At 40.3% G+C, this 22,574-nt stretch overlaps 1 protein-coding gene across 2 annotated transcripts in view; it reads left to right on the top strand.

Moving 5' to 3' along the window:
* Positions 1-22,331, top strand: part of DAW1 (dynein assembly factor with WD repeats 1) — a 36,161-nt gene extending 13,830 nt beyond the window's left edge. Inside the window, exons 5-13 of one of the 2 annotated variants that reach the window (XM_082630835.1) lie at positions 667-789; positions 1,410-1,509; positions 4,859-4,966; positions 6,483-6,589; positions 7,733-7,835; positions 8,632-8,746; positions 16,868-16,944; positions 19,440-19,602; positions 21,800-22,331. In XM_082630835.1, coding sequence (XP_082486961.1) covers positions 667-789; positions 1,410-1,509; positions 4,859-4,966; positions 6,483-6,589; positions 7,733-7,835; positions 8,632-8,746; positions 16,868-16,944; positions 19,440-19,602; positions 21,800-21,834 — 931 coding nt within the window. In that variant the 3' untranslated portion in view covers positions 21,835-22,331. The remainder of the gene's footprint in view (positions 1-666; positions 790-1,409; positions 1,510-4,858; positions 4,967-6,482; positions 6,590-7,732; positions 7,836-8,631; positions 8,747-16,867; positions 16,945-19,439; positions 19,603-21,799) is intronic. The other variant, XM_082630836.1, reaches the window with a different exon arrangement.
* Positions 22,332-22,574: the final 243 nt, after the last annotated feature.

Raw genomic sequence — 22,574 nt, 5'->3', positions numbered from 1 at the left:
AGGTGTAGCCAGGACTGCTGGCCTTGCAGACCACAAGCAAAGTTTGAATTTTCCTCTAAATCACTGGGAAGCCATCTGAGGAAGGTTAAACAAAATAAATCCAATTTTGGTGAGGGAAATAGATTTGTAAGGGACATGTGTGAGTCAAGCCCTATTAGAAGGTGGTTTTATTTGTCTGGGCAAGAGATGGAGACAATGGAACTAGTGAGAAGTGACCATACTAGGGATGTATTCTGAGACTGGGCTAATAGAATTTACTGATAGATTGTGTGTGGGGTGTGAGGGAAAGAGAGGAATCAAAGGTGATGCTAAGACTTTATGGTCTGACCAACGGGAAGAATGATGTTATTTGTTGAGATATATTAGAGTTTCAGAAAATGTTACTGATTATTAACGTTATTTAATGATATAACTATTTACATTGTAAGAACGATTATTGGAAGGATTACTCTTTATTTTATTTAGTGACTCCTTTTGGGGTTTAGGATAAAATTGGAAAGTTTCCAGATCAAAGGTCAGATATTGTTCCCAATTTGTTCTGCCTTCACAACTTCCATTGTAAAAAGCAAGGTAAATGGGGTTATAATTTTGCAGGCAAAAACAATGAGGTCTTTATTAACACATTGCTAGTTTCACCTTGTGATGTATTTATATTGCTTGTGTCAGCTTTATCACAGGAAGCTATGATCGGACATGCAAAGTCTGGGACACTGCCTCTGGAGAGGAACTTCACACCCTGGAGGGTCACAGGAATGTGGTTTATGCCATAGCATTCAACAATCCTTATGGGTAAAAAGACATTCACTTGTTCACTTATTCCTTATTAATCCATTCATTCTTTTACTCATGTCTCCCTCTATCTATTGGGGAAGGAAAAGAGGAAGGCAAAGAACTAAAAGTTATTGAGTGCCTGACATGTGCTTTGAAAACCTTTTAAATACCTTCTTCAGTGCTTAAAGGAGCTTTGGGATAGGTATTACTAGTTTCATATAACATATATAAAGTTCAAATACCCTTCCCAGGTTCACACAGTTGTAAAGAGGTGAGCAAGAGTTCAAGCTTTTGCAGGGCTGTCTCTCTGCCCTTGGGAGTTCTCTGACAGGAAGTTCCTGCTGATGTTTATAGCACTGGGCTGAACATATAAACTAATATTATTCAAAAATTAGAACTCTATTTTGTTATAGAGTTCACTGAAATAGATATGATTGCTTGTTATTTTATTTTATTTAAAAAAATTATTCTATATTGGAGTATAGTTGATTTACTGGATAGGTTATTATTTTAAAAGTGAAATAAACTTCTGAGTAGATAGAGATCCATGTATTAATATCTCTTCTCTTAATTCAGTATATCAAATACTGTGGTTGAATTTGTTTTCAAATTCCATATCTATTCTTTTTAAATCTTAGTGACAAAATTGCCACTGGGTCCTTTGATAAGACTTGTAAACTATGGAGTGTAGAAACTGGAAACTGTTACCATACCTTCAGGGGTCATACAGCAGAAATAGTGAGTATATTTATTTTATTATATTTTTATGTTTTCATTCTTTTTGTTTTTGTTTTGTTTTACTTTCCTCTTTTTTTCAGTAGAACTTATTTTTTAGAGCGGTTTTAGGTTGACAGGAAAACTGAGTAAAAAGTACAAAGATTTCTCACCTTTCCCCTCCGCAGCATGCTCCATTATCAGCATCCCCATCAGGGTGGTACATATATTACAATTGATGAACTTACACTGGCACATCACATCATTGTTATTTCTTTTTAGAATTCCATTGTAAAAGTAGTGGCTATACCTTTATAATTAAGTTTAAAGCCTATCTGATATTTTCAGTTTCTATATATCATGTATGGTGGTATTGATATAATTTATAAACTACTCTAGTCTTAGTATCTTGCCGATGCTGTAAAAGACCCATATCCTGCTTTGACTAAGTAGACAAATAATGGGATAAGTATATGAGTACAATATCCAACCTGACTTTTTCTTTTTCACTGACTTGTCTTTAGAGGACTGACTTGATGAGGGTTGACGAAGTTCTTAAAATAGCTTTTAAAATAAGTTTTTTATATCATGTAAGATATCTAAGGTGATGGTTTTCTGGATATAAATAGAACTCAAATTTGCATAAATAGTTTGATACTCTAAACGGCTTTCACTATTGGGAAGCCCTTGTCTTTGGCCAATTCTGTGTTACATCTTATTACAATTAGGGAGATAATTGGCACCCTATGGAGCAAGTGATAGCTTTTAAAAATAAACAGTCTAGTTATTTTAGGAATAAAAATTTATTTATATTCATCCTTCAAATTCATTGTATGTTCATCCAACAAGAGCTCATGCTATGTTCAAGGTACTTTGCTAAACACTGGGGATACTGCAGTTAGAAATTTTAACTGACCCTTTAACTGACCCTGAAGCACTGTCCTAAGCCCTTTACATATATTAGCTTTGTTTTCCCTCATAACAACCGTAAGGGGTAGATATTTCCCCACTTTACAGTTAAGGATGCTGAGGCTTAGAGAGCTTAAGTAATTTGTCCAGGGTCATAAGAAAGACAGAATCTTCATTCTCATAGTGTGGCCATGTTTTCATACTCCCGTGGAATTTTGAAAAGGTTTCTTTATTTATAGTTCCTAGGAAGACATTTCGTATTTTTTGTAATCAACAACATCAATCCAATGAATATTTACTAAGTATTGACTGTGTGAAGCCCTGGCCTATGTGTGTGGGGTACCAAACAGAATCAGATGTAGTTCTTGGTCCCCCAGGGATTTTGCAGTTTTGTAGAGGGAGTAGAGGTGTCCATGGATAAGTTTAAAGATGTGTTGTACGTGGGCCAGAAGTTGGCGGAGAGTTCAGTGAGGGCACAGAGGGAGTGGCCAAGCCTACATGACCAGGACTGGTATTCAGGAAAGACTCTGCAGAGAGGTGGCGGGTGTGTCCCAGGCAGAGGGAGCTGCAGCAGCAAATGCCCAGAAGAGGTGTGTAATCGTGGTTTGTGCTTAGAACTCAAGTGGCTCTGAGTGTCCAGAGCAGCGCTTCCCAGCCTTGCCTGCACAGAAGGTGCTCATATGGAGATGCACACACTGGGAAGAGCTCTGGGTGGCAGTAGAAACCACCGAACAATTGAAATTTCCCAAAGGGAAAGGTAGACTGTAGGGAGAAAACTGGTGGAATCTTGGGATGATGGAGAAGAGAAAAATTTAAAAGATACAATAAAAGAGACAAGAAGTTAGAGAAGAAAAGCAGAACATTATCAAAGCAGTCAAGAAGGAAGAAAATATTGAGAACCTCAGGAATGTTAAGTGAGATGACCAAGACCAACCAAGCCTCTCAACTGGACATTGATGTAGAGTGGTTCCAGTAGAGTTGAAGAGTGGAAGATGGGCAGTGAGTGATGGGAGACTATTTTTCCAAGGAATTTGGTTGTAAAGGGAAATAAAGGTAGTTAAAAAATGGATATGTAGAGTCAAGGGAGGATTTGTTTTCATGTGGGAAGAGCTCAAGCATACTTATAGGCCACTGGAAAGGATCTAGCTCCTTCTAGAGGGAAGGGAAAGTTGGTGGGCTCATCTCTCCTAGGTGTACAGGGAACATAGTGTCTTAAAATGGCAAAGTGATCCCAGTTGAGACTGGAGGAAAGGAAAGTGACGGTCAGGGGAGGAAGTTCTCAACTGATAGGTATGTTTTTTCAGGGAAGTATTAGGAGGCCAAGTTACCTGCTGAAGAGGAATGAGTATGGGAGTGGAGGCAAAAATGGGGAATGGGAGAATATATTGAATCCAAGGCATGTTAAACAAAATAGGGAAAACTACTGAGGCCACAGCTGAGGACAGAAGACATGAATGAGCATCACTAGTATCTGCTATACTGTTTTCTTCAGCTGCCTTGGTCGAGGGTAGGGCAGGCAAACGAGTGGATAAAATTCCAGATTGAGACAAGTTTTTAGGAGTTATATGAAGGGTGCAGGTGAAAAGACAGGGACTAGGAGTTTTGGGGATGCTGGCAGGAGTGATGCTTCCTCGTGTCATTTGAATGGGGGATAATGGACCAGGAGAAAAGAGAGGGGTTTACATGAAATGGAAGGTATCCTATGGGAAGGTTGGAGGGCAGGCTTGGTAAGGAAGAGAGAAAGTGGAAGTATTGGGAAACTGTAACTAGAGACTGGTGTTTTGGTAGTGAATCTTCTAGAGAAGGTGACATCAAGGTAAGGGTGTTGCCATGGGAGTGACTATGAAAAGGAGTCCAGGATCGTGGGTCTGGGGCTATTGGATGGATGGCTCACACAAAGGCCACCTGGGACTCGGAACTGAGAATGTGAGCCAATAGCCAAAGTCCTAGGCAAGTGAGGGGGCGTGATTGATAGGATGATGAACACAGCAACAAGGAAAATGGGAGCCAGAGGGACTTCCCTGGTGGTCCAGCAGTTAAGACTCCACACTTCCACTGCAGGGGGCACAGGTTCGATCCCTGGTTGGGCCACTAAGGTCCCACATGCCCCGCGGCATGGCCAGAAAAAAAAAAAAAGATGGAAGCCAGATAGCATGAATCTCAAAGGAGCTGGGCTTTGCTTTTGTTCTTGTTCTTCTATGGTCTGGAAGTGACTAAGGGGAGCCAGTGCCTCTCCAAGCCTGAGCTGGGTGATGTGGGAGAACAACAGCCTCTTCTCAAGAGGAGAATGCTTCAGGATCAACCTGCAGATAAACGGCTACTCGTATCTGGTATTTTGCTGCATATCTGTACAAAGAATTAGGCTGAATCTGCCGAGAGAGTCACATCTCCAAGCTTTTCTATATTAGAATTAACTATTTAAAACTCTATCTTTCTAAAATCTCTCTCATTTCATGTAATTCAGGTGTGTTTATCGTTTAATCCTCAAAGCACATTGGTGGCTACTGGAAGTATGGACACAACGGCCAAACTGTGGGACATTCAGAATGGAGAGGAAGTGTTCACTCTCGCAGTATGTTACTAATGTTAATAACATCAAGAGTTTTACATTTTCATTAGCTATTCCTTTGAGTAAGCCTTTTACTTGTGTTTTTTAAAATAAATAAATTACTTAATTAATTCATTTTTATTTTTGGCTGCGTTGGGTCTTCGTTGCTGTGCGTGGGCTTTCTCTAGTTGTGGCCAGCGGGGACTACTCTTCGTTATGGTCTGTGGGCTCCTCATTGCGGTGGCTTCTCTTGTTGCAGAGCACGGGCTCTAGGCGTGCGGGCTTCAGTAGTTGTGGCACGCGGGCTTCTGTAGTTGTGGCGCACGGGCTTAGTTGCTCTGTGGCATGTGGGATCTTCCCAGACCATGGATCAAACCCGTGTCCCCATGGCAGGCGGATTCTTAACCACTGCACCACCAGGGAAGTCCGTTGTGTTTGTTTTTATTTGTATTTTTATTACAAAATGAACTCTAAGTTAAAAGATGTTTTTGAGCGATTGGTTTTCGGACTGTAGTAAAAGAGCGTTTCATCTGGTTTGATGACTATTCCCAAAGACTTAAATGGACATGCTAGGGAAGCCAGATGGGCTTTTTATTTTGACTAACTTCAGTCTGTAAGCAGCACCAAATATTGCTTAAAACCTATGGTCACCTACCTGGCTAAAAGCAAAGGAGATGGAGGCTGGCACCTTTTGGAAGAGGCAGAAGTTGAGGAACCTGCCAGAAGATTTCTTAAAGAAACTCCCTTCTTTTCTAACCTCCAGTCTTAGAAGCCTCTGGTATTACAAAGTCTGAAGTATAAGGGGCAAGTGGCAGGAAGTGGCAAGGCCAAGGGCACTGCCCGCAGAGTGGATGCTGGTGGTGTGTCTCGGCAGGGGCCCATGTCTGTCGCCACCACACGTCTGTCCAGAACCATCCTATGTCTGCTACCCTCCACTTCTTCCCGCCTCAGCAAAAACTACCAAGCAAAAAAGCGTGATGCTCTGTGGCAATCAGTGGGGACAATTGGATGGGAAATCACATTATTTTATTCTTTCAGATTATAAATGGATTTTAAAAATAGGATCCATTTTCTAGAACTTTTTCTAGAAGTTCTCCTTCTAGAAAAATTTAAAATGGACTAGCAAAAAAGAGGAAAATCAGTGTTTTTAACTAACACCAAGAGTTTTTCTTTATTAAATCAGAGAGCCTCATTTTATTCATGTAAGTATACTTTTCCTGATCTTCGTACTCATCACTTCTGTGTTTCACGCTTCTTCACTGCCTCTTCTTTCAGATAAATGCCTGAGAGCGTTGGAAGGTGCATGTCCTGCTCTACACATGTCCTTTATTAAAATTAAATGGAGCTGAACATTAAAATTCTGAGCACATAAATGTATTTCAGCTTGTTTGCAGTCTCTCCCTATCGAGCCAGCCACTGATCTCTCTTCTCCCTATAGAGCTTTGCCTCTTTTAGCATTTTCTTTTAGACTATTATGTTATACATTTGTAGAAATCATTTCATCTACAGGTATGCATGATGATATCTGCTCTTTTTCTAGGGACACTCAGCTGAAATCATCTCTTTGTCCTTTAACACCTCAGGAAACAGAATCATCACGGGGTCTTTTGATCATACAGTTACAGTGTGGGATGCTGATACTGGAAGGTATTCTTGATTTTTAAGAATTTTTTTTAACCTGCATCAGAAGATTAATAAGATAGTCTTTGTTATTTATCAGCTTAATGTTAAATCTATTAACTTTACCTTGGATTCCATAGGAATAAGGACACATTGAAAACAAATTAATTCATTCTTTAATGATATTTCTGATCCACCAAAAATATATGCTTTCTTGGAATTCTGAGGAAATAATGCCAAACAGTAACATAAAAGGAGAATGTTAACAATAGCCTGGTTACACAGCTATTATTTATTCCATGTACTATGTAATCAAATTTCAATGGCTTGTCATTATGGTAGGCATGGGTATCATGAATAAATAAAATCATGGCTAATGATCCAAATTTAATTTTGTCCAAGAACTTCAATTTCCTTCCTAATTATTTTTGGTTCTAGTTGCTAAGAAGTTAACTAAATTAGTCTATTTTTGTTGGAAAACTCCACTCTTGGACTTGTCTGTGTTTTGATAGAGGGACCAATTATCAGTGGGACTGATCAACATGGTTGCAGCAAGAAATGAGAGAGAAGGAAGGGTTCTCAGACGATTGATGGGTAGTTTCTGAACAATAAAGGGGTCCACCTATCTGGTGTAAAAATAGTTCTAGAATTTCAGATTACCTTTATTATTATTACTATTATTATTATTTTCTTTTTTTGTGGTACGCGGGCCTCTCACTGTTGTGACCTCTCCCGTTATGGAGCACAGGCTCCGGACGCGCAGGCTCAGCGGCCATGGCTCACGGGCTTAGTTGCTCTGCGTCATGTGGGATCTTCCTGGACTGGGGCACGAACCCGTGTCCCCTGCATCAGCAGGCGGACTCTCAACCACTGCGCCACCAGGGAAGCCCACCTTTATTATTTTTCATCCATGCCTTTCTGAAGTGTTGTCTTAAGTAATGTTGTTATCTTGGGTTGTTTAAATTTTAAGTGTATTTTTTGCTGAAATGAAATTAGTAGCCTAGTTGACTCTTTTTGGAGCTACAGTTAAGCCATCTTTCATTGGTCATCATAGATATTATTTTGTGAAAAGTAAAATTCAGACTCTTACACCAATGGCTTGAGATCCTTCTTTGTACACATTCTTGACTAAGGAATCTTTCACCCGTCTGAACCATTTCCATTTTGTAGGAAGGTGTATACCTTAATTGGACATTGTGCTGAGATCAGCAGTGCCTTGTTCAACTGGGATTGCTCTCTGATATTAACTGGCTCTATGGACAAAACCTGCATGGTGAGCTCAAGAAATATCTTTGCTTTATAATTCTTATGTCTGTATTTTATACTGGGTCAGGTATTCATTGCAACAGTAACAAATTTTAAAGGTGCTATAAAATTAAGATATTAATTTATCAACAATTGGTAATTTTTAAATTTCAAGTTTCTGATCCTTCAAGTTTGAAGGAATTATGATGTAAAATAGTTTTAGTTTATTTAAATGTGTTGAAAGATCTTATTTTTTTAAAAAGGTGCATTATTTTTGTTTAATGCCCCTCTATTCCTTTATTAAACTTCGATCAGAGTGAACTTCACGAAGTCTCAACACAATGCCTCCCTGCCTTTACGTTTCTGTTGCTAAGAGCTTATGTTCTAGAATTATTATTAGGTATATAGGTTATATACCAAATGTATTATAATCTTAATGTGCTTTTCATTTTATAGCATTGTAGTTTTAGATCAGGCTCTTTACCATTTGATGCCCTTTGCATGAAAAGATGATGCTTCCATTCCAATCAGAGAAGCACGCACTTTGAGATTTTTTTCCTAATGTAGTGGCAGATTTGTGCTACCCGTTATAAATGTCTGTCTTTGGTCTTCTCTGTGTCCAAAGTGTGCCTTGGTTAGATGATTGGCTGTGGTCTCCGGTCATGAATCAAGGTAAAATGAACAAACATGTGAAAATTATACACAGGATTTGGCACAGTTATTTAGCCAGCCATAAACATGTCATAAAGACTACTTCTGGCCATCTTTGCACTTTAGATAGGAAGTCATAGTCTTTGTCATCTTCTTTTTTTAAAAAATTGCAGCTGTGGGATGCTACAAATGGAAAATGTGTGGCAACATTAACAGGCCATGATGATGAAATACTAGACAGCTGTTTTGATTACACTGGAAAGCTTATTGCAACTGCTTCAGCTGATGGTAGGTAATCTGTTGGTACATTTAATTTATGGAGAGATTTATGTTTTGTTCGATAAACACGTGTGATTCTACACTATAGGTCATCTCCCTGGTGACCAGCCATGATAGAAACTACATGTGCCTCATCTCTATGATGTCCATGTATGTCAGTACACTATGTCTCTATCATATTCTTGATAATCACATGTGATGCTATAGAATGTCTGCATCACCTCCTTGACAACCACATATGATGTTAAACTAGATCTTCATCTCCTTGATAACTATATATATTGGTGTATCTTGGGTCATCTCCCCCTAAGGATCATGCATTATGCTACACTATGTTGTTCTCATCAGCTTGACTGCCACTGATGGTTCTATAACAAATCTGCATTGTCTCCTTTATAACATGTGCTGCTCTAACATGTCTAGTGAATCATCATGATGAACATATATAATGTGCTATACATCACTTTCTTGAATGCCACTTATGATTCCACACCATGTCTGTCTCATTTTATTGATAACCATGGTCTGATGCTACACTGTGTCTAATCATTGACAGCACTGTATAGTTGTATACTTTGCATCATTTTCTTGACAACAATAAATGAAGTTATGCTATATCTACATCCTTTTAAAGTAAATATGTGTGTTATGCTATTGTTTATCTCACTGATGACACTATATGATGCCATAATATGTCTGTGTTGTTACCTTTACAACCACATATGATGCAGTGCTATATATGCAAAGTCTGTTTGGCAGACACATGTGATGTTATATTATGACTGCATTATCTCTTTTTTTAACATCTTTATTGGAGTATAATTTCTTTACAATGGTGTGTTAGTTTCTGCTTTATAACAAAGTGAATCAGCTATACATATACATATACCCCATATCTCTTCCCTCTTGTGTCTCCCTCCCACCCTCCCTATCCCACCCTCCCTATCCCACCCCTCTTGGTGGTCACAAAGCACCGAGCTGCTCTCCCTGTGCTATGCGGCTGCTTCCCACTAGCTATCTATTTTACATTTGGTAGTATATATATGTCCATGCCACTCTCTCACTTCATCCCAGCTTACCCTTCCCCCTCCCGTGTCCTCAAGTCCATTCTCTGCATCTGCTTCTTTATTCCTGTCCTGCCCCTAGGCTCTTCAGAACCTTTTTTTTTTTTTTTTTTAGATTCCATATATATGTGTTAGCATAAGGTATTTGTTTTTCTTTTTCTGACTTACTTCACTCTGTATGACAGACTCTAGGTGCATTATCTCTTTGATAACTATGTATGATATTTAAAATAAGATTTTTCTCTGATAATCCCATATTATGAATGTCTGTGTGCATGTAATCTCCTTGAAAACTAAAGGTAATGCTATACCATGTCTATGTCATTTCCTTCACAATCATGTGGAGTGCTACCCTATTCTGCATTATCTCCTAGACAACTGTGTGTGATGATATAGCTTGTTTCATATCCATGATGGCCATGTATGGTGCTGCAATATATCTGTGTCACCTGTTGATAACCACATATGTTGCTACACTCTGTATGTGCCATCTCCCTGTAGTCCACAGGTGACTATACACTATGTCTCCATTATCTGCTTGCTGGTATGTATTATTGTACGATGTTACACTATGTCTTTTCATCTTCTTGAGAACCACACATCATGCTATACTATGGCTGCATTATCTCTTTGATATCCTCACACAGTACACACTGTGTCTACATCAACATTCTGACGACCATGTACGATCCTACATTTCATCTGGATCATCTTATCAATGCTCATGTATCATGTGACACTATGTCTATCTCCTTGATTCTAAACTATGTCCATGTCACCTTCTCATCAACAATGTAAGGCGCTATGCTGTGTCTAGGTCATCTCCCTGATGAACACATAGTATACTACACTCTATCTTCATCATTTTTCTGATGACCACATTTGATCCTAGACTATGTCTGTGCCATCTCCCTCATGACCATGCTTGACGCCAGCCTATGTCTACATCATCTCTGTGATAACCACAGGTGACACTATATCTGTGTCACCTCCTGTGAATACATATCATGCTGCTCTATGACTGTGTCATTTCCCTGACAACATGAGCAAGCCTCCACTCTGTCTAAGTCACCTCTCTGATAATCACATATGATGCTACACATATGTTTAATTCTCTTAATGACCATATGTGACTTTACATTATGCTTGTGTAAATTCCTTAACAGCTCTTTAAGAAATTCTGGCAAAAATGGAATGCTTTTCCCAGGCATGATTTGTTCACCTGTTCTTTGCCTATATTTGCTCCTGGTAACTAACATACTTTTAAGTAGTTACTTTGTGTTATAATCAGTTGTAGAATTTTGCCAGTGATTCATTTTAATTACAGTCTTTATTATTGTCTCCCTTTTCAAAATTATATTTGCATGCTTCTTCTCTTACTCACTAGGACTTTTCAAAGGTGGTCCTTTAATCATACATACATGACCTTTTTACATCCTGGAATATAAACACCCTGAATCTGGAGAATTTTATTTTTTAAACTATTTACTTTCTCATCTTCTCACAGATCTTTGCTTTTAAAAATCATCCCTTAACTATAATTAATCTGCCCTTTTCATTTTAAATATCATTCTCATTTATACAAAAAATCTATTCATTAAATATATATGGAGTACCTACTTTGTGCCAGGAATAGTTTTAGGAGCATAGGATATATCAATGAACAAAAGAGATGGGAATCTCTTTCCTCCTGGAGCTAAGTTGTAGATGGAGAGACAATAAATGATACTGTGCATGTGTTTTATATAGAATATTAGATTATATAGAATGTCAGGAGTTGGTCAGTGCTATGAGGGAAGAAACAAGCAGGGACAAGGGATCAGGATGCTGACGGATGGATGAGAATAATATATAAGCTTGATTCTTTTAGTTTTGTCCTTTCTATCATCTGTTATTTTCCCTAGCAGTGATTCTTTCCTTGTTCGATAACACATTACTTCCAAAAAACTCTTTTTCTTTTCTTTGTTTTGTAAACCTCTTCTCATTCTGTCCTTCCTAAGTCTTGATGTTTAGAGCAATTTTTTTTTTTAAATTTACCTCTGGTCTTTGCTCCTCATTCCCTTCTTAAAATTAGATCTCATTCAACAGAGTTAGTTGCCTGTGCAGCTACAATCTGTTTTTTTAATATTTATCGCCTTTTTCATTTTCATTGGAATTACTCTCAAGGCTGAAATTTTTGGTGTCTTATTCATATTTCTATCTTATAAAAAACTACAATTTCAGGCTATATTATTTTTATGTTTTCTGAAGTTTAAAAATGCTTTTGTAAAATTTAATGTACTAATCTATACTGGATATTTTTGCCTTATAAAAAAACTATTTTTAAAAAAATTTTCTCTATTTTAAAATTGTTTTAAAGATTTTATTTGTTTTATTAGTTATCTATTTTATACATATTAGTGTACATAGGACAATCCCAATCTCCCAGTTCATCCCACCACCACCTCCCCACCAACCCTGCTCTCCCCCATTAGTGTCCATACATTTGTTCTCTACATCTGTGTCTCTATTTCTGCCTTGCAAACCAGTTCATCTGTACCATTTTTCTAGATTCTACATATATATGTTAATATACGATATTTGTTTTTCTCTTTCTGATTTACTTCATTCTGTGTGACAGTCTCTAGGTCCATCCGTGTCTCTACAAATGACCTAATTTCATTCCTTTTATGGCTGAGTAATATTCCATTGTATATATACACCACATCTTCTTTATCCATTCATCTATTGTTGGACATTTAGGTTGTTTCCATGTCCTGGCTATTGTAAATAGTGCTGCAATGAACATTGGGGTACATGACTCTCTTTGAATTATGGTTTTCTCAGGGTATATGCCCAGTAGTGGGATTGCTGGGTCATATGGTAGTTCTATTTTTAGTTTTTTAAGGAACCTCCATACTGTTCTCCATAGTGGCTGTATCAATTTACATTCCCACCAACAGTGCAAGAAGGTTCCCTTTTCTCCACATGTTCCATGTGCACTTGAGAAGAAAGTGTAATCTGCTGTTTTTGGATGGAACGTCTTATAAATATCAATTAAATCTATCTGGTCTGTTGTGTCATTTAAAGCTTGTGTTTCCTTATTAATTTTTGGTCTGGATGATCTGTCCATTGGTGTAAGTGAGGAGTTAAAGTCCCCCACTGTTATTGTGTTACTGTCGATTTCTTCTTTTATCACTGTTAGCATTTCCCTTATGTATTGAGGTGCTCCTATGTTGGGTGCATATATATTTATAATTGTTCTATCTTCTTCTTGGTTTGATCCCTTGATCATTATGTAGTTTCCTTCCTTGTCTCTTGTAACATTATTTTAAAGTCTATTTTATCTGATATGCTTATTGCTACTCCAGCTTTCTTTTGATTTCCATTTGCATGGAGTAACTTTTTCCATCCCCTCACTTTCAGTCTGTATGTGTCCCTAGGTCTGAAGTGGGTCTTTTGTAGACAGCATATAGGTGGGTCTTTTTTTTGTATCCATTCAGTGCACCTGTGTCTTTTGGTTGGAGCATTTAATCCATTCACATTTAAGGTAATTATCAATAATTATCGGTAATGGTAAGGTAATGTTACTATTACCATTTTATTAATTGTTTTGGGGTTGTTTTTGTAGGTCCTCTTCTTCTCTTGTGTTTCTCACTTAGAGAAATTCATTTAGCATTTGTTGTAGAGCTGGTTTGATGGTGCTGAATTTGCTTAGCTTTTACTTGTCTGTAAAGCTTTTGATTTCTCTGTCAAATGTGATTGAGATCCTTGCCAGGTAGAGTAGTCTTGGTTGTAGGTTCTTCCCTTTCATCACTTTAAATATATCATGCCACTCCCTTCTGGCTTGTTGAGTTTCTGCTGAGAAATCTGCTGTTAACCTTATGGGAGTGCCTGTGTATGTTATTTGTCATTTTTCCCTTGTTGCTTTTAATAATTTTTCTTTGTCTTTAATTTTTGTCAGTTTGATTACTATGTGTCTCGGCGTGTTTCTCCTTGGGTTTATCCTGCCTGGGACTCTCTGTGCTTCTTGGGCTTGGGTGGCTGGTTCCTTTCCCATGTTAGGGAAGTTTTCAACTATAATCTCTTCAAATATTTTCTCGGGTCCTTTCTCTCTCTCTTCTCCTTCTGGGACCCTATAATGTGAATGTTGTTGCGTTTAATGTTGTCCCAGAGGTCTCTTAGGCTCTCTTCATTTCTTTTCATTCTTTTTTCTTTATTATTCTGTTCCATGGCTATGAATTCCACCATTCTGTCTTCCAGGTCACTTATCTGTTCTTCTGCCTCAGTTATTCTGCTATTGATTCCTTCTAGTATATTTTTCATTTCAGTTATTGTATTGTTCATCTCTGATTGTTTGTTCTTTAATTCTTCTCGGTCTTTGTTGAACATTTCTTGCATCTTCTCAATCTTTGCCTCCTTTCTTTTTCTGAGGACTTGGATCATCTTCACTATCATTCTTCTGAATTCTTTTTCTGGAAGGTTGCCTATCTCCACTTCATTTAGTTGTTTTTCTGGGGTTTTATCTTGTTTGTTCACCTGGTACATAGTCCTCTGCCTTTTCATTTTGTCTATCTTTCTGTGAATGTGGTTTTCGTTCCACAGGCTGCAGGATTGTAGTTCTTCTTACTTCTGCTGTCTGCCCTCTGGTGGATGAGGCTATCTAAGAGGCTTGTGCAAACCTCCTGATGGGAGGGACTGGTGGTGGGTAGAGCTGGGTGTTGCTCTGGTGGGCAGAGTTCAGTAAAACTTTAATCCACTTGTCTGCTGATGGGTGGGGCTGGGTTCCCTCCCTGTTGGTTGTTTGGCATGAGGTGACCTGGCGCTGGAGACTACCAGGCTCTTGGTTGGGGCTAATGGTGGACTCTGGGAGAACTCACCTCACGGAGTACTTCCCAGAACTTCTGCTGCCAGTGTCCTTGTCCCTGCAGTGAGCCACAGCCACGCCCTGCTTCTGCAGGGGACCCTCCAACACTAGCAGGTAGGTCTTGTTCAGTCTCCTATGGGGTCACTGCTCCTTCTCTCAGGTCCTCATGCACACACTACTTTGTGTGTGCCCTCCAAGAGTGGAGTCTCTGTTTCCCCCAGTCCTGTCAAAGTCCTGTAATCAAATCCCGCTAACCTTCAAAGTCTGATTCTCTGGGAATTCCTCCTCCTGTTGTCAGACCCTCAGGTTGGGAAGCCTGATGTGGGGCTCAGAATCTTCACTCCAGGGGGTGGACTTCTGTTGTATAATTGTTCTCCAGTTTGTGAGTCACCCTCCCAGCAGTTATGGGATTGATTTTATTGTGATTTCACCCCTCCTACCATCTCATTGCAGCTTCTACTTTGTCTTTGGATGTCGGTATCTTTTCTGGTGAGTTTCAGTGTCTTCCTCTTGATGATAGTTCAGCAGTTAGTTGTGATTCCGGTGCTCTTGTAAGAGGGAGTGAGTACACGTCCTTCTACTCTGCTATCTTGAACCAATCTCTCTTATTAACAAACTTAAAACAGTTGGATCACTTTTCTTTAAGGCTTTTGAAATGTCCAACTAAGTTGCAAGTTTTATATTTTAATCATATTAATTCTAACATAGCAATTTTTGTCTACTTCTTCCTGAAGTTGACATTGTCAGAAAGATAAGTAAAAAGAAAATTTATTAAGATATTTTGCTTTTCTCCATATTAAAATTAAGTAAACAAAATTCCCTATCCTTGCTAATTTTACCTTGATGTAATTCTATAATTTGTGGTGAGACAGCATCCTTCATCTGGGCAGATAAATTTTATTTTATTTATTTATTTTTTTTGTGGTATGCGGGCCTCTCACTATTGTGGCCTCTCCCGTTGCGGAGCACAGGCTCCGGACGTGCAGGCTCAGCGGCCATGGCTCACAGGCCCAGGTGCTCCGTGGCATGTGGGATCTTCCCAGACCGGGGCACGAACCCGTGTCCCCTGCATCGGCAGGCAGACTCTCAACCACTGCCCCACCAGGGAAGCCCTAATTTTTTTTTCTGACAACAATTTCACTACTTCTGTTTTTTCTCCTTCTATGCTTATTTAACTTCCCTATTCCTTTTTTTGTTGTTGTTTTAAAATAAATTTATTTATTTATTTATTTATTTTTGGCTGTGTTGGGTCTTTGTTGCTGCGCGGGCTTTCTCTAGTTGCGGCGAGTGGGGGCTACTCTTCGTTGCAGTGCACAGGCTTCTCATTGTGGTGGCTTCTCTTATTGTGGAGCATGAGCTCTAGGCGCACGGGCTTCAGTAGTTGTGGCACACAGGCTCAGTAGTTGTGGCTCATGGGCTCTAGAGCACAGGCTCAGTAGTTGTGCTCATGGGCTTAGTTGCTCCACAGCATGTGGGATCTTCCTGGACCAGGGATTGGACCTGTGTCCCCTGCATTGACAGGAAGATTCTCAACCGCTCTACCATCAGGAAAGCCCCAACTCCTCTATTCCTTAATTCTAAGGAAATGTATCTACTATTGTACTTCATCTATCCATCCATCCATCCACCCATCCATCTACCCTCCATCCATCCATCCATCCTACATCTATTTATTGTGTTTACTATGAGTTTGGCACTTCTGGGCACTGGGGATCCAATAGGGAACAAACCATTCTATTGGCCTTTTCTGTTGAAAAGGGTTTCTTAGTGCCTGTTCTTCATTCATTGAGTAGTGAATGCTGTTCCTTCTCAGGAAGGCCTCTCGATCTTCTATAACCTTAGACTCATATTTGGTGTATGATGTTAGTCTTGCTGTTTATTTCATCCTCAGCCTCTCAGAACTTGTTTTAATTCCCCTTTTTTTCTCTTAAAAATTTTATTCTTTTTGGATTCCTGTCTCCCCACTCCCATCTACCTTGGAACCCAGTATCTCTTCTAATAAGCTTGGGGCTAGAGAGATGCTCCTTTTCACTCTCTTCTCCTGCAGTGGAACCAGCTTGCATTTTAAGTATTAAGTGGCTGGTTCTCACTGCAGGCAAGAAGACAAACTTAGCACAAAGTGTGTGTGTCAGAGGGATAGATATTTAGATAACTCAAGGCATGTGGTCAAAGTTCTGTATTTCAGATGAATTTATATATATTTCAACTCCTCTCAAAAAGGAACAGCAAGAGTTTTCAGTGCAGCCACAAGAAAATGCATTACCAAATTGGAAGGCCATGAAGGTGAAATTTCAAAGGTGAGTTGCTTTCTCATTTGGAGCAATTTATTTATTTTCAAAAAAATAGGCAGCTGGCTTAGTATAAATAGGTCTATTGGCACTGATGGTACCAAGGTTTGGCCAGTTAACTCACATTTTCTATAAATCAGTTACCTAAAGACTTTATTTTTATTTATTTATTTTTTTTTTGCGGTATGTGGGCCTCTCACTGTTGTGGCCTCTCCCGCTGCGGAGCACAGGCTCCGGACGCGCAGGCTCAGCGGCCATGGCTCACGGGCCCAGCCGCTCCGCGGCATGTGGGATCCTCCCAGACCGGTGCACGAACCCGTGTCCCCTGCGTCGGCAGGCGAACTCTCAACCACTGCACCACCAGGGAAACCCAAGACTTTATTTTTAAAAGTGTCCTGAAACTCAGCGTAATAAATGATTTCTAAAACCTTTTACAAAGTATAAAACAGCATTCTCCTCAGCCATGAGCAAAAGATTCTGTTAGCTAAAAATAATTATTAAAGCTATTAAGAAGCTAATAAAGTATTTTTCCTGGTTCTAGTAAACACACAAGTATATATTGCGCAAAAGACATGCTGCACAGCAAATATCAAGTGTCCTGTAGATTAGATGCAATTGAGGAAGTATTTCCTGGAAATATTTAACACTTAACAAAGTTAAAAATGACCTATTTTGAAACTTGAAATCTGTAGTTTAGGATTTTATATTAACTCCTCCCAAAAGCTTATGCACAGAGCAGGGCCATCCAGTCAGGGATCTGAGGTTTATGTCCTCAGAATATTGTATTGAAGGCTGGGACTGGTGACTCTCGCCCCCTAGTTTGGCCCAGTTCTTTGGTCTCATACCTGAGATAGATTTCTTGTTCCTTGTAAAACATCAGCTTGATGGTTTCAGGTCTCTGCAGGCTCCTGCTGGAGCCCGGGGCCGCCCGCTGCTGTGCTCTCTCCGCATCTCCTGCCCTTGCACCTGCTGCTGGTGACCACTGCCCCCTTGCCCATCAGGGTTGGTCTCTGAGACTGTGCAGGGCACAGCCTCTTCACAGGCTAGGAGGCCTTGGGGACTGGCAGAAAGAAGGATGGGATGTGTGACCATGGGAGACAGGCCACAGAGGGAGCTCTGGCCATGTTTCTGAGAGTCTGGTGTGTCACACTCAGTAAGCGCACGTTTTTTTTTTTTTTGGTGTGTGTGTGAATAGAAAGAGTTCTCAAACTATATTACTGCATTTTATGCTTGTTAAGTATATATTACCTATTGAATTGCCATCCAGTAGTGGCATTTCTATGGGGTGCCAAGCTAAGGTATTCATTCATTCATTCATTCGTTCGTTCACTTAGCAAATACTTTTTTTTTTTTTTAACGGTACGTGGGCCTCTCACTGCTGTGCCCTCTCCCGTTGCGGAGCACAGGCTCCAGACGTGCAGGCCCAGCGGCCATGGCTCACGGGCCTAGCCGCTCTGCGGCATGTGGGATCCTCCCGGACTGGGGCACGAACCCGTGTCCCCTGCATTGGCAGGCGGACTCTCAACCACTGCGCCACCAGGGAAGCCCAGCAAATACTTTTTGAAAGCTCCCACTGTGCTAGGCATTATGCTAGGCCCTAGTGACACTGTGATGAAAAAAGCCATGACCTTGGGACTTGCCCTCATCAAACCTTCAGTTACAGAGGAAGTGGCCCAAATTGTCATCTTCAGATATTTTAGAAAATGTTATAAGAATGATGTACAGAGGAACTGAGGACTAACACTCTTCTCTGCTGCTCAGATAGAACGTGACAATGCCTGGCATGTAGGGGCTCTCAGGACACATGGATGGAAAGTTCTGTGCTTTAAGTATCAGCACACAGAAAGTCCTCCCCTAGTGGCCCTGCCATTCTGTGCCACAGGTTGAAGGACGATCCCTATGCTTGTGATGACAGAAAGTTGGTTTGCAGAGGTGACATCGAGGTTTGGGTATGAAGATGCCTGGCATGTAGGGGCTCTCAGGACACATGGATGGAAAGTTCTGTGCTTTAAGTAGCAGCACACAGAAAGTCCTCCCTTAGTGGCCCTGCCATTCTGTGCCACAGATTGAAGGACGATCCCTATGCTTGTGATGACAGAAAGTTGGTTTGCAGAGGTGACATCGAGGTTTGGGTATGAGGATGCCTGGCTTGTGTTCTCATTCACACCAGGGCTCTGCCTCGTGGTTTGCGTGGGGAGATTGGCATCAGGAGCCTTTGGAAAGAAGCTGGGTAGGGAACACTCGAAGTATAACGGAGCTTTGGTTTTTATCCTTAGAACTGTGTGTGATGGGTGGGCAATCAAACTTTACTCTCTAGATTTTAATTTTCATGTATTAGTCCCTGCAATATTTTTCCCATCCTGAAGGAACTGTTCTATGTAAGAATAAATACCAGGCTGAGAAGGTGACAGGTACTTAGTAATGTCCCCTTTCTGCTGATTAAAAATATAGTGGAAATCAAATTACACAAACCTGTGATCACTTTTCTTCTTTCTTGCTTGTAGATTTCTTTCAACCCCCAAGGGAACCGTCTTCTCACTGGCAGCTCTGACAAAACAGCTAGAATCTGGGATGCTCAGACTGGTCAGTGCTTCCAGGTTCTTGAGGGACACACGGATGAAATCTTTTCATGTACTTTCAACTATAAAGGTGACATAATCATTACAGGTAGGGGAGAAATAAACACCATCGACTCAGTTTTCCTTTCAAATTGGCTGTTAGAGCTACGAAGCTGGATACCAAAAGGAGACACCGCCATCCCCACCAGGGTCCCTAGCTCACCTTGGTGCCTTTTATGCCCATTATTTCATTTTAGTTGCATTGCAGAACCACAGGAGTGAGCTCTGCCACTGACTGTAAGGCTTTATGAATTCTCAATTTTAGTTGCTCCAGGCAAAGTAAGAATTCAGTAGGCTGCCTTCTTCCTGTTTACTACATTTCCCCAGGCATAGTCCATCAAATGGTCAATATTCAGCTGATGGCAGTAAATGTTAGTAACTAAAACAAGTCAGGACCTGAGTTCTTCACGGTGGGATTTATAGCCCTTTAGAGATTTGTTCTTTGAGTGAAATTGTTTTCTCCTTGGATGTCCCCTCATAACACATTAATATTGGGGGAAAAGAACACATATTGAGCAATTTTTCAATGATTAACGATTTATTGTGAATAAATTATATTAGCGATATTTTATAAGAACTGGATTGAGATCAGGTTAATTTAAATTGTGGAAAGGGGAAAAAGTGACAAGAATATGGCACTACGTTAGTGCACTGCCTCTGGAGGAAACCTTGGCAGGGAGTGGGATGCTACAGTGGTGTTGGGTAGGGATGCCCTCAGAGGGCACAAAGGAGCGAATCTGCCTAACTCTCAGTGATTCTCATTGTGTCCAGAAGATTTTTAAATTGCTTAACTAGTCTAGTAATTGAAATGTCACATATACAAAGTTGGCTTTATATATTGGCTGATTAGGTAGCTTCCTAATCATATAACTTTAGAGGTGCTGAGAATAATCTCCCCTTTGCCCTGAAATACCACCCCTTTCCACCTAATTATGGATAATTTCTAAAATTGCAGATTACTTCCTTTGGGCTTACGGTTAGCGAGTGTTACTAAAACGTAGGTACTCCTAAGACAATGCCATAATAAAGAACGTTGGATCCTTTCTCACAATGAGGAAGGAGGTGGGAGATTGTGACAGGAAGCACAGGAGCTGAGGGCCAGGCTTTCCTAGTCCACACCGTTCATGTTAAGCCGGGTCAGCTGTGCAGTACCTCTTCCCCTCAACCACAGAAGACCTTGGAGAGTTCGGGAAGGAATATATGTTGATTGTGCCTTGTTTTAGTGGTGGCCTTCAAATGCCCGAGCTCTTTTAAGATATTATCGATTTATTTAGTATTTCCCAAAGCACCAACATGCTAAATACTGACCCACTAGATGCTAGCGCTTACGAGAATGGGGGTGACACGTCTGCCTGGCCATCAGCAGAGCACTGTGTTTGAACTGATCTGACCTATTTTCTTGTCAGACCCCGGTGTGATTAACTGCATGCATTTATTAGTGGACTGCCTGAGGGTTTAGAGTCACTAAATGGAAGGAAACTGTCCGGTGTGGTCATGACACTTTCAAAAATACGAGGTGCCTTTGCGGGGGAATGTGCGGTTTTCACAGGCTTTCCCGATCCGTGCAGCCCTCACACTTCCTCTATCGATGATACCTGCCTGGCCCCTGAGGTTGAGAGAAGCAGCAGCGCCCAGCACTGCTCCATACCAGGGCCATCATTCCCACAGACAGAAAGAATGTGAATGGCGTCCCTGGGGGAGGAGTTGTGTCAAGGCTGCTTTGGAAGAGTGTTGATCATAGTCGTGGGGCGGGCGGGAGGATGCAAATTTCACATTCTGACTGACGATGAGAGAAATCTGTTGACATTTTGAGACGTTCCAAAGTGGGATGGGCTGCCCCCTCATAAGCTAGTCACTCAAACCTGGAGATGTTCAAAGTCACCATATTTCCACCCGGTGGCGATGCGTGAAGGTGGGGTGGGGGGATAAGCAGCGGGACGGCCGATGTGGCTGCATTTTCCGGTCCTCTCCAATTCTCAGATGCCATGAATCTCGCGGGGGTGCGTAAGTAGAATGTGAACTTGCCCAATTTATGACTGACATGGAAAAATGCAAAAAAAAAAAAAAAAAAAAGATTCCCACCCCCCAAACGCCTGAGCTGCTGAGGGGCTCTGCAGCTGGGCACTGAGGCTCTGGCACATTAAACATACTGATCATCGACAATGACCCAGAAAATGTCAACCTGTAAAAACAGAGTTAAGTGAGTAAAATAAAGAAAACTAATTTTGTGAAATTTGCTTTATTAGGTAGCAAGGATAATACCTGTAGGATATGGCGCTGATTGAAGAAAGTCAGTCCATGAGGAAACTTGCCACTTGGCATCACAGCCAGACAGTAAGCTATTGTGATATTTCATGTTTTCTCTTTGTCCACAAGTCAACCTTTTATACACTGTCGTTAGCTTCACAGATAAGACCATTAAAGCTGATGGACTTATATCATTCCTTGATATTATTTGGTAGAGATGACAGGAACAAGCGTACTGTTTGGCAAATGTCACTGGTTATTTCCATTTTCTTGATAGCATCACGGTACTGATAAATGAAACAAGAGTAATGTAACAACATGTCTCCTAGATTCTACTTTGAAGCCTATTATTATAATTTCTGTTGAATAAAGTTTTGGGGAGAAAATTTTTTGTGAATTTTTGTGAAAATTTTTTTGCGCATGTCTATGTTTACAATGTTTGTTTTCTTCCTTGTGACGAGAACTTTTAACACCTACTCTTTCAGCAGCTTTCAAATATGCAATACAGTTTTATTAACTATAGTCACCATGCTGTGCATTACATTCCAACAACTTAATTATTTTATAACTGGAACTTTGTACCTTTTGACCCCCTTCACCCATTGTGCCTCTGTTCTCCATATGAGTTCAGTGTTTTTCGTTTGTTAGTTTGTTTTAGATTCCATATATAAGTGAGATCACATGGCATTTATCTTTCTCTGTCTGACATTTAATTTTAGTCTAATGCCCTCAAGGCTCATCCATGTGGTGGCAAATGACAAGATTTTTTTTCTT

Source organism: Mesoplodon mirus, assembly GCF_964341445.2.
Source record: "Mesoplodon mirus genome assembly, chromosome: 8".
NCBI classification, from domain to species: domain Eukaryota; kingdom Metazoa; phylum Chordata; class Mammalia; order Artiodactyla; family Ziphiidae; genus Mesoplodon; species Mesoplodon mirus.
This window is presented reverse-complemented; position numbering and strand designations above follow the sequence as displayed.